Genomic DNA, 13,163 nt, shown 5'->3' on the forward strand with positions numbered 1-13,163 from the left:
TGTGTTTGTGTTCGTATTTTCGGATCCTTATTTTCAGCTTGTCTAAGACTGTAGCTTTTGACTGAAAGGACACAAGTCATTTTGAGATATGGCGGACACATTAATTCAACACTAAGGTTTGGGTAAATTTGTCTATATTCAACCAAGGCGATCAGTACACTCCTATCGCGTCTGCCAGGTACCTCAAAAAGGCAAATGTTTTTGAATGCAGAAATAATTCTGCATGCATTAGGTTGAGGTTATTCAAGCATATTTTCAACGGCAGTTTATTTAGGACATACTGAAGAAAAAGAGTTGGGTACCACTATTCCGCCCGGGCAGTTTATTTTGGCAAATTACTATTGCAATTGCAGGGCTCAATTTCATGGCTTGCTGCTTACCGTAAACAAAGAATCAACGCTTTGGAAAGCTGGGATAGCGGGGAATTTTGGCTTGCGCGTGCATACTTCATGTTAGCATTCTGGGCTTACACAGCTAGGACAGAAATTCGTCACGCTTGACAAGCAAGCAGGGCCAAATTTCAGTCTTGCTGCTTAGTAAGCAAAGAACCAACGCTTGGGAAAGCAGGGAATTCTTTGCTAACGTCAGGTGTATTTCACGAATCAGCGGGGAATTTTGGTTTGTGCACGTGCGTACTCTGTGTTGGCATTATCTGCTTAGCACAGAAATTAAGCGCTTACATGTAAGTGGAGAATGGTGATCAAAAGCGCTTAACACAGAGAAAGAACCCTGTATAGGGCTAGCACGACCCAAGATATCACATCACACACAAAAAAAGAGGACCAGCACGAGCAGCAAACATCTGAGGGTGTTCATGAGCCTTGATTAAAGGCTAAACACACCCCTGATCTAGGCCTCATCACCGGAGCAAGGCCAGCTATCAGAGTCTTCTCACATAGCCTGAATATCTGAGACCATTGAGCAAGAAATTCTGAGACTTTCCAAAAAAAAGTTTAGGGGAAAAACACTGGCCTTTGAAGTGTGGTTGTAAGCGCGTCGGGGTGATAGCGCGCCCTCTTGTGGCAAATCCAGGAGAAACTTGAACCAAGACTATCAGCCAATGGGAGCAATGTATGCAAATCTTGGCCTTTACCGTGCTGGGAAAAAAGAAAAATCGCGCACAGAGAGCGTAGCGGCGGAATCCTTTTGGGTACCAGACTATCTATTTGTAGTTTTCAACCTTTTAACCCATAGGTTCTACATTGTTATGATTTTTAGAAACAACAAAAATAGAGGGCAGTATTTACATGGGCGAAGCAGAGCCGTATATTGCTCTGGGGGGGCGAAGTGAACCGTGAAATCAGTCAGATGAGAAATGGTTTAGTTTCCGTTCGTCATTCGTGTCATTTCTATTTTTAATTTCGGGCAGAATTTAACAATTTCGTGGCATTGTGAACAATGTCGTGATGATAACGCACACTCTCTTGCACGATCAAATTTGATAAGTTTTGATATATGCAGTTCGTCTTGGCCGGGGAGATTTTTGAAAAAACGTAGAGAAGTGTGTCTACATTTTCAATTTTGTTTGTGTCACTGCATGCACTGACATTGCAAAAACACAAAAAGGTAGGAGGCAAATTTTAATTAATTAAACCATTCATTTTAAATAATATATATATATATCTAGGTTTTACTAATACTTTGTATCCTCCCCATACCAGTTTTCACGCTATTATGCCTTTTTCTTTGAATTGGGGAAAAAATAATAATGCCTTATATCAACCGATGCCCTAATTACCTTCTTTTGTGTTAATATGAAGTATGCAAACATTATATTAAAACTTGATGGACATTGAAATGTTCACACTACACACCGATCTTCGATGACTTCAACTGGCCCTGTTTGTTTTGAGTTTTTCCTGTTTTCAAGGCAAACAAGAAAGCATGGTTTCCCGGTGAAGCCATACATGGAAGAAACATCTACAGTGACTACAAGTGTTCTTTGAGACTCAGTGTTTGACTCTATAGCCAGCAGTTGTCTTCGTTTTATTCACAATATTTTTTTATGAAATTTTAAAATTACCATGGTAATTTGCCAAAAATAACAAAAATAAATAATTTAATAAAAAGTGTGAATAATCATTGGCTTTCAAATCTGATTTTTATTAATTTTTCCCCCTTTTTTTCTCTTAAAATTTATAATAAAGCATACAAATAAACAGTGATAATTGAATCAACAAGCTGATCGTTAAAATTTTAATATTAATAATAATATTGATCAGAGGGTTAAAAGAAAAATCTCCAAAAATATTAGAAAATGATGTAAGGCACATGGCTTCTTTAAGCCTCTGTATTTTTTGTCCAGAATGCTCAGCAAAATATTCAGTCACATGATTTGATCATCATGAATTGTGAATTGAAATAGTGTTTGATGAAACTTTTACGGTGGGCAAATATTTTTATATGGCCTCAACATTATGACATATTTTTGTAACTTGTAGAAATGCCTAAAATACCAAACTTTTTGCATTTACAAGTGCAAATATCCAGTGGAGCCTTACGTGTTTCTAAGTTTTGGTCAAGGGAGAGGAGACTCTTTGCTTGGCAAATAAGACCACACAATTTTTATCTAGGGACTGTTTACACCGCGCACAGAGAGGTAAAAGATTTGCCACGATTTTAGGGACACCTCGAAAACGGGACCTCCTACGATATAGATTATGGATACATCAATATAGAATAGAAGTGACAGATAACTTGAAAAGGAAATTGATTTGAATGTTAATAAATACACTACACAGTCTACACTCCATGATATTCCATGACCATGTGTCAGTCATAAGGTTTATCGCGATTCAGAAACGCACTGCATTGTGGGAAGGAATATGGGGCGGTTACTATGCAGTTTGTACGACTCGCGCACGCAACGCCTATACCTTTGTGTGGGTTCAACAGCGCCCTCTCTTGATATTTTGCTGTTCGCGATAAACCTTATGGCAGTTAATTTTATAAAACAAAAAGTTATATTTATATTATTTAGGAGTTATTTTATTAATAGATACTTATTTTATGTATTTTCACACAAACTGCTGTCAATTGTATACGACACGACAATAGTACAGGGGGCCCGGGTCAGTGACAATTAATCCTAGAACTTTGAGGTTCGTTCCGCTATGTGTATGTAGATATGTCGGATAACTTTCCGTATGGCGCCACCACTTTGTCACTCTTTTTTACAAAAATGGATATCTCATTGAGGTTAATTAGATACTATATTATTTCATATTGGATGAAAAAGTGGTGGTGCCATACGGAAACTTTTCCGATATGTCTCTTCCTGGGTGGCACTAAATACCAACAACTCACGACCCCTCACGACAACTCACGACAACAATTTTTAAATGCACTTTAACAGAACATTTGAACATAAGTCAACCGTTAAATATGTGCACAAGAGTCATATGCATCTAAATCATCTTCAAACTGTTGAAAAAATTTGTATTTTTAACTGTAAAAAAAAGTGTTTTTTACCCCAAATTTAGTAACGAACGGAAATATCCGCCATGTTGTCTTTCGACGTCGAAAGACAACATGGCAGATATTTTCGTTCGTGAGGGGTCGTGAGTTGTCGGTATTTAGTGCGACCGCTCTTCCTTGCTCTCTATGGTATGTGCTAGCAGAGGGATTCTAGCGTATTGACACTATTTGATGGGGCTATATGTAATAGTCCAAAGAAAGGGTACACTACATCAAAAGAACAAAATATCCCGTTGGAGTAAAACATCATTAAAGTTCTTCATTGTCCCGAAAGAAACAATTTACATCAGTTATCGTACTCATACACATCACATAAATACGTGTTTGATTTTAATTATGTTTCCCAATTGTTTTTTTTTTTCTCGTAAATCTACTCTGTCTCAATTTTCTTTTACAGTAGACATTCTAGTCAGTGAGGCCTCCAGAGGTCGTCTTCCATGAAGAATGTACACAAGCCACAGCTATCCATACCAGCTTAACGGCAACAACCAGCAACAACAACAACAACCACGCCCACACCCACCCTACCCACCACCACGGCAGCAGTTTCCAAATCCCTACGCCCAACAGCAACAACCCCAACCCCCGCAGTACCAACCCCCATCCACCCAGCCCCAGCCGCTTTTCCCGACTCATCCTAAGAAAGCTCCGCAACCGCCTACTCAACAGCCCCCACAACAGCCCCAACCACTACCCTCTCAACCACCCCAGTACTCAGCCTTCACTCCGGGCACTCAGCCCTACACTCCGCCAGGCACTCAGCCCTACACCCCGCCAGGCACCCAGCCTGTGCCCATGCCACGGTTGCATGTACCACAGCCAGACCCAACACCGCAGACACAGATGCCGGATCAGGAGATGGGAGACCCGAGGTTTGTGGAGCTGATGAGCTTCAGCACGGAAGATTTGACAGGGTTCCTTGAAGATGATGACAAAGTCAATGAGATGGTTCAGAACCTGGAGGAGGTACGGTACACTTTTCATGTGCCCAGTAAAGCAAGATTTGTCTGTGTTTAGCAAATTTGTGAGCTTACATGGGGCCTGATTTCAAAGTGCTGCTTAGTTTCTTATTGTTCCAGCTGTGCGTATGACCTAACACCAGTCTTCTCCAGGGAAATGCACAACCAAAGTAAACCATTTAAAGACAAAGTAGTGGATTTCACAAAGAGTTAAGACTAGTCTTATCTCAAGTTACTCATCCTCACTTAGGACAAGTCTTAAGTTTTTAATATCCCCTAGGACTTGTCCTAAGTTAGGACTAGTCCTTAACTCTTTGTGAAATGGACACCTTCGGTAATTTTAATAGACCAGTCTTCTCACTTGGGGTATCTCAACATGCATAAAATAACAAACCTGTGTAAATTTGAACTCAATTGGTCATCGAAGTTACGAGATAATACTATAGACCGATCCAGGCGCATGCACTGCGCGCCATTGCTGGGGTGTCTTTGTGCCTAGTTTTGTGCTCAAAGACATGAAAAAATCGTTTTCCTTTTCACTTTTTATGGAATTGAATGTCTTCCTTGATAATCTATGAAATTTCCTTGATATGGCTGCTTGATATAACAACGTACTACATTCTTGATAAGTTTTTAAAATTAAGCAGAAAGTAAAATACTGAAATTCTGACAAAATACCTTGCCGATGTAATGCATTTTAGCGACATTTATGCAGTTTCTGCGTCTTTGACCCCTAACTCGCCTAAGACAAGCAGCTTTTTCAAGATGATTCGGCTTATATTTTTTTGCAAATATTTGTGGTCAGTGATCTACATTGGTATATCATGGTGTCCTGTTAAGGAAATTGTGTTATTCGTTGAGGAAAACATTTAATTTCCATAAAGAGTAAAAAGAAACATGATTTCCTCATGAATGTCTTTGTGCACAAAACTGAGCACATGTACACCCCAGCAATGGCGCGCGGTGCTAAACACTTGCGCGCCCGGTGCGCGTCGGATCGGTCTACAAGAAAAAACACCCTTGTCACACGAAGTTGCGTGTTTACGGATGCTTGAATTCAAGACCTCAAATTCAAATTCTGAGGTCTCAAAATCAAATTCAAATATTATTTTAGTGAGAAATAACTTCTTTATCGAAAACGAAGTTATACTTCAGAGGGAGCGGTTTCTTACAATGTTTTAAACAATCAACATCTCTCCATTGATCGCTAACAAGTAAGTTTCTATTCTAATAATTATTTTGGGCAATTACCAATAGTGTCCAGTGTCTTTAGCTGCACAGCCTTCACTCTATACTGCATGAATACTTCCAGAAAATAACTTTTCCAGAAAGAAAACTGACTGTACATAGGCCTTAGATTTATATTGACACCAAATCAACAGAAACTACAAACACACAAACAAACATGGTTGGGTTTTGGTTTTCGATCTGACATGGTTACTGCAGTTTTCTGAACTCAAATAAGCCTTTGAGACATTGTTACACACCAAAAATGTCAGGGCTCAAAATTAATACTGGACTGCAGGCCCAAGGCCAGTGATTTTAGCGTCTGTCGGGCCAGATAACTTACGACTGTCTGGTGGCCTTGTATTTTCAAATAGAAATACCTCACTGCATTTGATATATATCAATATCTTTCAATTCTGTTGACTTTGTGTATTGAAGTATTACTCATATAAGACAAATTAGATCAATCTTTTCTTAGTGCTTGTTCCAAATACAGCTCAAAGGTGAAACTGTGTACTTATCAGGCACACCTCGTTACAATAATATAATAATAATAATAATATCTAAGTCTTACATGTATTAGCGCACATGTCTACCAAACAAGGTACTCAAGGCGCTGAGAATATACAAACTTTCAGAAAGATAGGTTACTGCAGTGATGAATTCTGTGACCCAATTATTTAGCACCTTATAAGGGTTTACAAGGTGCTATGGCACACTATCTTTTGAAAGAAATAATGGCTGTGAAAAGAGCTGGTTGGTGTATTCTTAACAGGACAACTACATGTAGTTTGCTCTGGTCGTTATCAAAAAACTTATTTGAATATCTTGTATATTTCAGGTGAAACAAAAGAAACTTGATAAGGAGATGTCGATTGCTGAGAACAAAAGCCTGGCAGACTTTAACCTCTCGAGGGAGCCCCGCCTCACCGAAAGCCGGTCTCAGTATATCATACGTCTACAGGAAGCGCAGAAATGCAGGGAGTCACACATGCTCGGCAAGGCAAAATTAGGTACGACTTCAGTTGACGTCAATGTTTAATTTATTGTTACAATTTTAAGCATCGGTAGCATAAGTTTGTCATATACCACCTTGACCATGGCCCAGTTTCGTGGCTCTGCTTACCACAAAAAACATGTTTCCTTTCTCTATTTATGGGGTTAACAGCAATTTTCTTTGCTAGCTGTGTATTCAAGTTAAAAATGCTTAAGCAGAATTGCTTACAATGTATCATATGAAATCCACTTATGTTTAAGCGTGTAAAGCTTTGTATAGGACCCCAATGGAAATAAGCCTAATATATTGGCTTTATTGGGTTATCTTTGGATAATTTTGTGCTGTGATTTTGTCTAGTGTTGTATTTTGGATTATCTCATATCATTGTCTTTTCTCTCATTGTTGTGTATGTATTTTTGACATGTTTTTATCCGAATAAATTCAATCAAGCAACCAATCGATCAATCTGCTACTTTAATTGCAAACTCAGATAGCACAGAGTGGATGTTTTTTCTGCAATATTGTGTAAGTGCTTATAAATCAAACAGCAGTGTTTAGATTAAAAATACTATTCATTACTTTCTGTGTCATCCTCAGAATCAGTAAAAGATCAGACGTCTTTGGACACTGCGCTAGCCTTGCTTCAAGCTGCCACTGCACGTGCAGAAGAGGATTCAGAAGTAAGTGACATCAGTGATATCAATTTCTCCTGGTAATTAAGACTAGGTATTGTTTTCCTATAACCTGACCGTCCAACCATTCTACTGCACCATTGGCATGTTCATGGCTGAGTTGTTGAGAGCACTAGACTCAAGCTATGATGTTTCTGAGTGTGGGTGTTGAGTCCTGATCGTGGTACTTGGTCCTTGAGCAAGATACTATACAATGTCCTTAGAATGGGACAATAAGCTGTAGTTCCATTAGCATTGTTAGTGCATGTGAAAGAACCCAGAACACTTTAAATTGTACTCATGAGTTTGTTTTCTCTGCGTTGTGCCTCTTGCACTCATCAGTGGAAACTGAGCTCTTTATTAATCTACATATTTTTAATAGGAGTAGTACTACATGACAATTGACAAAGCGTTCTTTTCGATCTAAGATTAATTTTTTAAGTGCTTATTTCTGTAATTTAAAGATGCTATGTCAGATTTTTGGCCCCAAACATTAAAAAATAGATTTTTTTGAGTGAATGGTATTTCAAAGAGTATCACCCGCTCTAACGAAAAAAAGTTTAACTTTTACTTTTAATGGTCAGGAACCATGACAAGAATTTAAAACGTTTCTTAAACACATAGAATTGGTCACGTGATATATTGTCAGGATCCCGGCAAAAACTAATTTTGAGAATATTATTTCACTGCTACTAATAATTGGCGGACTTTTTCGAGCAATGGCTCAAATGAAATCTTGTAACTTTCTCGACCCCCATCAAAATACCTAGTGAATTTTAAATCAAAATTTTGGGGTCAAATCGGCCAAAAATCTAACATAGCATATTTAATTACTCTGTGTTTTCCCACTGTGTTTCCCAAGTTCTGTGAAAAAGTCCACAGGCAAATCACTTAAATGAGTTTCAAACCCACAACCTTTGCCTAACTAGAGCAGATGCCTTACTGCTAAACCATCGAGCTAGCCCGATGGCTAGAGGCTTTTTTTTATCATGACGAACCACTCATCAAATCCCTATTCCTGCCTTTGTACCCAGGAAGTTGCAGATGAATTCCTGAAGGGGGACATCACTGTGGACGACTTCCTTGAGAAGTTTATGCCAAAGAGACAAACAGCTCACTTAAGACACATCAAGTCAGAAAAGATGCAGGAGATATTGACTAAGAGACAGCAGCAGCAATCAGCTCCTCAAAGTATGTAAAACAAGTTTCTTCTATTCTTCCTTTTTTTTGCATTTTTAAAAATCTTATTGGTATAGACGATGTGACCTGTGTCATCACATGTTTACAAAATTCAATATTGTTTTTTTGTTTTCCAGGTGGAGCCACGCCAAATTCAGCAATGCCCCCATACCCAGCCTCACATCACCAGCAATATGCACCCCAAGGTAACCAGCCTTACGCACCCCAAGGTACCCAGCCGTACGGGTACCATCCCCAGAGATCAGCACCGAGGGCGCCGGTACCATACCCATATGGGGGACCTCAGTATGGACCAGGGGCACAAAGGATGCCAACATTAGGACCATACCAACAGTAAAGCTCTCCTTGAACCATGGGGTAAAACTGGGTACTATTTTAAGAGGAGAACCCGTGAAAGGCCATCTGGGTACTTTTGAGGGCCCTTTGGTAGACTCTATGTGCTAAATGGCTATCGCCTCGACATGTATTATATGTCAACTGGGTACATGCTGTGCTCACCTTGCAACCCATATTGGGTACCATGAGAACGCCATCTGGGTGCCAACTGGGTACCCTTTATGGTGTCAACTAGCTGCATTTCAAATGTTGTATGTTGTTTTCGGGTGTCTTGCTCTGGGTGCCGATTGGGTGCCCTATGCACCAACTGTCTGTCATGGAGATCTAGAAATGGGTACCATGTGGGTTACCAATGGGTACATGTACTGTCAGTGCTGTATCTTTACTACATTCAGTCGTCCAGAATGTCATCTGGGTACCCGCTTTGGGTGCCACACGGTCGTTTTGTTGGGGCTTTAAAGCACCCATGAGAGAGTAAAGCCAAAGATAATGAAGAGGTTTCTTAAGTCTATGGCAAAATGATTCAAATTAATGGGTTTTGTAAAGTGGCATTGAAGAAAAAAACTAACAGAGAAAGTTCAAGTTGAATCACAACTCCGCTGACAAATTCAACTGTATAACCAAAGACCAGGGATAAATCTTGTTAGAAATATGGCTGAATGAAAATTTTTTGTAAAATTCCTTCCTGCAAAAAATATTTGTAATATTACTGGCGTCTTCTTCTTGTCTTGCACTGTGGAATCTGAAACTACATGTCAAGATAATACATTTCAGGTTATAGTAAGGTTTGCGGTAACACCATGTAATGATAATCTCAAATTAAGTTGGGCTGGTTCTGAAAAGAACCGTTGGTTTCAACTCAACGTTTCATGTTATAAAAGAAGTTTGGTATCGGATTATATCTGTTGTTTTCTCCCTGCAATGTACCTCTTTGTTAAACAAACTGTGCAAAGGCATGTTTTCCAGTCTGAATGTAAACGCTTGTTTTTTAACAAATATTTTGGATAGAAAGTTGTAAATTTTTAATTGCTGCTAGCTCCTCAATTAGGCCCCAATTTCATAAAGCTGCTTAAGAAGAAAATATTGCCTGACAATATTTTGCTTAGCAGAAATGAGCAGGGTACCTGTCACAAACTGTACATGTGACATGGTAGTTTGGCTGGTAACCTTCATCTGACTATTTATATCCCCTCAATTGGAGTTGAGGTTCCAATGGTAACGAGTATTCAGCCTTTGTTTGAATGACAGTGCAATCATATAAAGCATTATCTTGTTGATATATCATTGCAATTGCCTCAAGCACAAAGTTTCCCTGACTTTCAGCATCTTGCTGGTGCAGTAACTTTACCCTTAGCTCATAGCTCTCAGCCATCTCGTGCTAGAAACTGATTATTCTGAGAGTCTATTGCAAAAATCACTGAACGGCAAGTCAAATAAAATTGTTTTGTTCGTTGCATGGCACCTTATGATTAACTTGTGGCAACTGTTGACCTAATTTGATATATTGGCCATTCTCAACAATTAGACCAAATAATACAAAACATGTCTGTAGTTTTGCCCTACAAACTATTATCAGCCAATGAAAGGTCTTCCTTTGATCATGCGCAAACGTCCCAACTCAAAAATGTCTGTTTCTTATGAAATCATTTTTGGAAGCTACTATGTACGGATATGAATATAACCTGTCCTCCGATCTCAGCCTCTTTTTACACTATCATTCTGTTTTTATGGCAAACAGCTTATCTCTGTACTTCCTTTCTCAAAATGTAATTCTTCGAGTTCGGCTGTTTTGCTGTGGAAAAGCGTCACTTTTTTTAGCACGCATTGTCATGTGTACAAGGTCTCTTGTTTTTTCTACGTGCATGTCAGTTTTAACCCCAGCTTGGTCCTGCATGAATATTATTCCTTACTGGTTGGCTTTGCTCGTACTGTACTACATGTAATTACTAACTGCCATTCATTACTCATGTATCATATTGTATAGCTTCTACATGCTCTAGAGTCAAAATATTCACATGTCAGCCAATAATTTAGATAATTTAGCAGCCTTGTCCATTGTTCTTTTCACGAAACCACAAGCCAGGCATGTAACAGCTTCATGTGTCAATGTACATGTATATTCAGTTAAGTTTGCGGTAACACCACATGTAATCTACTTTGCTGTGTAGATTTGTTCTTGAGAACTTGTCTTTCTATTTATTCTAAATGCTGTAGAGAAGAATTTCAGAGTTCAGGCATGTCAGGGGACTACTTAGTTCTGAAAAAGAACTGTCCTGCTTATTAAGTACTACCAGATGAGGTAGGAGGTAGTGAATTGGCCGAATTACTACTTTCGCTTTTATAGTGGATTGAGGGTAATTCACGTTATTAACCTCATGCCGTGGAGTGAATTTTTAATTCGTCTCAGCCTGCTCTAGTCATCATCAGGAGACTGTCTGAATATACAATGATACCTCACCCTGCAATGCCTCAAAACTCATATCGTGTGGGGTCGATAAAGTTTTGCACCATCATGGAAGAAGCTCAGTGAACTCCATGTGCACACATCCCTCTCTGGAGTGGCATGGATCTGTGACCTGCAGCCGATTTCACGAAACCCTGGGATTAATCCTATCTCGAGTTAGGACGAGTAACTAGTCCTAACTTAGGATTAATCTTAGGAATTACATGTTACAGTGCATGGCTGGGACTCGTCCTTAGTCCCAAAATTAATCCTAAGTTAGGAAGAGTTTGGTGACACTAACGGCAGGTGAGGCACTGTTACTGCCAGAGAACGATCAGTTTAAGCAGCAAAAAGATATTTTCCGGGAAATAGCCCAACCCCCCTTGGACAAAGCGGAGGGTTCTGTGGGCATTGTTAGTTTCATGCGTGTAGTATGTACCTCCATTACTATTTGTATTATATTTTGCCAATTTTTAATACCAGAGAATTGCAGATTGCAACTTTGCAATGTTAAAACTTTTTTTTAATGTGTCATAAACCTACACAATCACACCAAAGCAATTTCTTGAACATCGGCTTATTTTTATTCATCATTTAAATATGCAATGTTGGTTAGTATTGTTTTCTACATTTTAAACATAGAATTCCAACAGACATTTGTTTTGTGGGGGTCATCTTTGCTCATGATTACAATGAAAAAGGACAATTTTCTTTTTTTACTTTATTTTGCATCTCTTAACATCACCTAAAAGCTTAAGACATTTTGACATAGGTTGTAAGACCCCCACACGTCTCTCAAATAGTTAAGAGTTTCGGGGAACCTTGTGCTACTTCTCATCTAATGTACATTGCTTTAAAGTGTGGTGGAAACAAAATCATGTACTGCAAGTGGTGCGAACGTAAAGTGTAATTGCCTGCTTGTCTCCTTGGTACCCAGCTTACATGGTTTCCATACACATTCTAAAGTTTGATTAGAAGTGCACTCGTCTCAAGCATTCTTCCCCTTCAGGGAGTGAAATTCCAAGTCTCTAAATCACTTTTGTAATATCCGGCCTGACAAAATTATATTTCTTCTGACTCAAAACATTGTGTCCCTTTGAAGGGACACATTGTCTTGGATTTGGCACTTTGGGCTAAAGAAAGCATTTGTCATGAAATGACTATGGCTGGAAAGATGTTTATAAAATAGAATATAATGATAAACACAAATATGCCTCAAAATTGTGTGGTTTTCCTTTTACTTTGTGGAACCAAATTTTTGAGTCAACAAAATGGCGAACCACACAACATAAAGGTATATTTATGTGGATCATTATATTTTAAAACATCTTTCCAACCATATTGATTTCATGACATGCTTGTTATAGCCAAGAGCACCCAAATCCAAGTCTTTAACTTGAAGAATTTGTGTGACCAAAGAAAGTGCTTTGTTTTAAACGCTTACCTTGTTTTCAAGGTAAGCCAACCTGGATGGTTTGTTATGTAATCATTTTTAATCAATTGCATTGCGTATCAGTGCTGGAATTTTCAGTAAGAAGAAATGCTTTTGAGGAAACTTCGGTTTAATTGCAGTGCAGAATTTTTTTCGGTGAATGTATTATTGTATTTACTTGATTAAAATGCATGTATCATGTACAGTAGAAATATGGGATTGCTTTATTTATAATGAAAACTTGAATGAAACTCAAAAGTGTAAATAAAACATAGTATTCCTGACTTTTACAAGTGTGTTACAATCTTTAATTTTCTAAAAGAAATCATTCTCACAATTAAAAAAAGAGTAATTTAAAATAGTTTTAGGTATCACCCTGTACAATAATTTGAGATAAATAATTATTTAAATCCAAAAGACA

The 13,163-nt window shown here is 38.5% G+C and overlaps 1 protein-coding gene across 1 annotated transcript; it reads left to right on the forward strand.

The window, feature by feature from the left end:
• Positions 1-1,308: 1,308 nt before the first annotated feature.
• Positions 1,309-11,514, forward strand: LOC117290337 (vacuolar protein sorting-associated protein 37B-like). Its single transcript, XM_033771674.1, has 6 exons — positions 1,309-1,566; positions 3,875-4,443; positions 6,505-6,676; positions 7,258-7,340; positions 8,366-8,522; positions 8,648-11,514. Exons 2-6 carry the CDS (start codon positions 3,922-3,924, stop codon positions 8,866-8,868), a joined length of 1,155 nt encoding a protein of 384 aa, XP_033627565.1. The 5' UTR covers positions 1,309-1,566; positions 3,875-3,921; the 3' UTR covers positions 8,869-11,514.
• The last annotated feature ends 1,649 nt before the right edge of the window (positions 11,515-13,163 follow it).

Source organism: Asterias rubens, chromosome 5 (assembly GCF_902459465.1).
Source record: "Asterias rubens chromosome 5, eAstRub1.3, whole genome shotgun sequence".
NCBI classification, from domain to species: Eukaryota; Metazoa; Echinodermata; class Asteroidea; order Forcipulatida; family Asteriidae; genus Asterias; species Asterias rubens.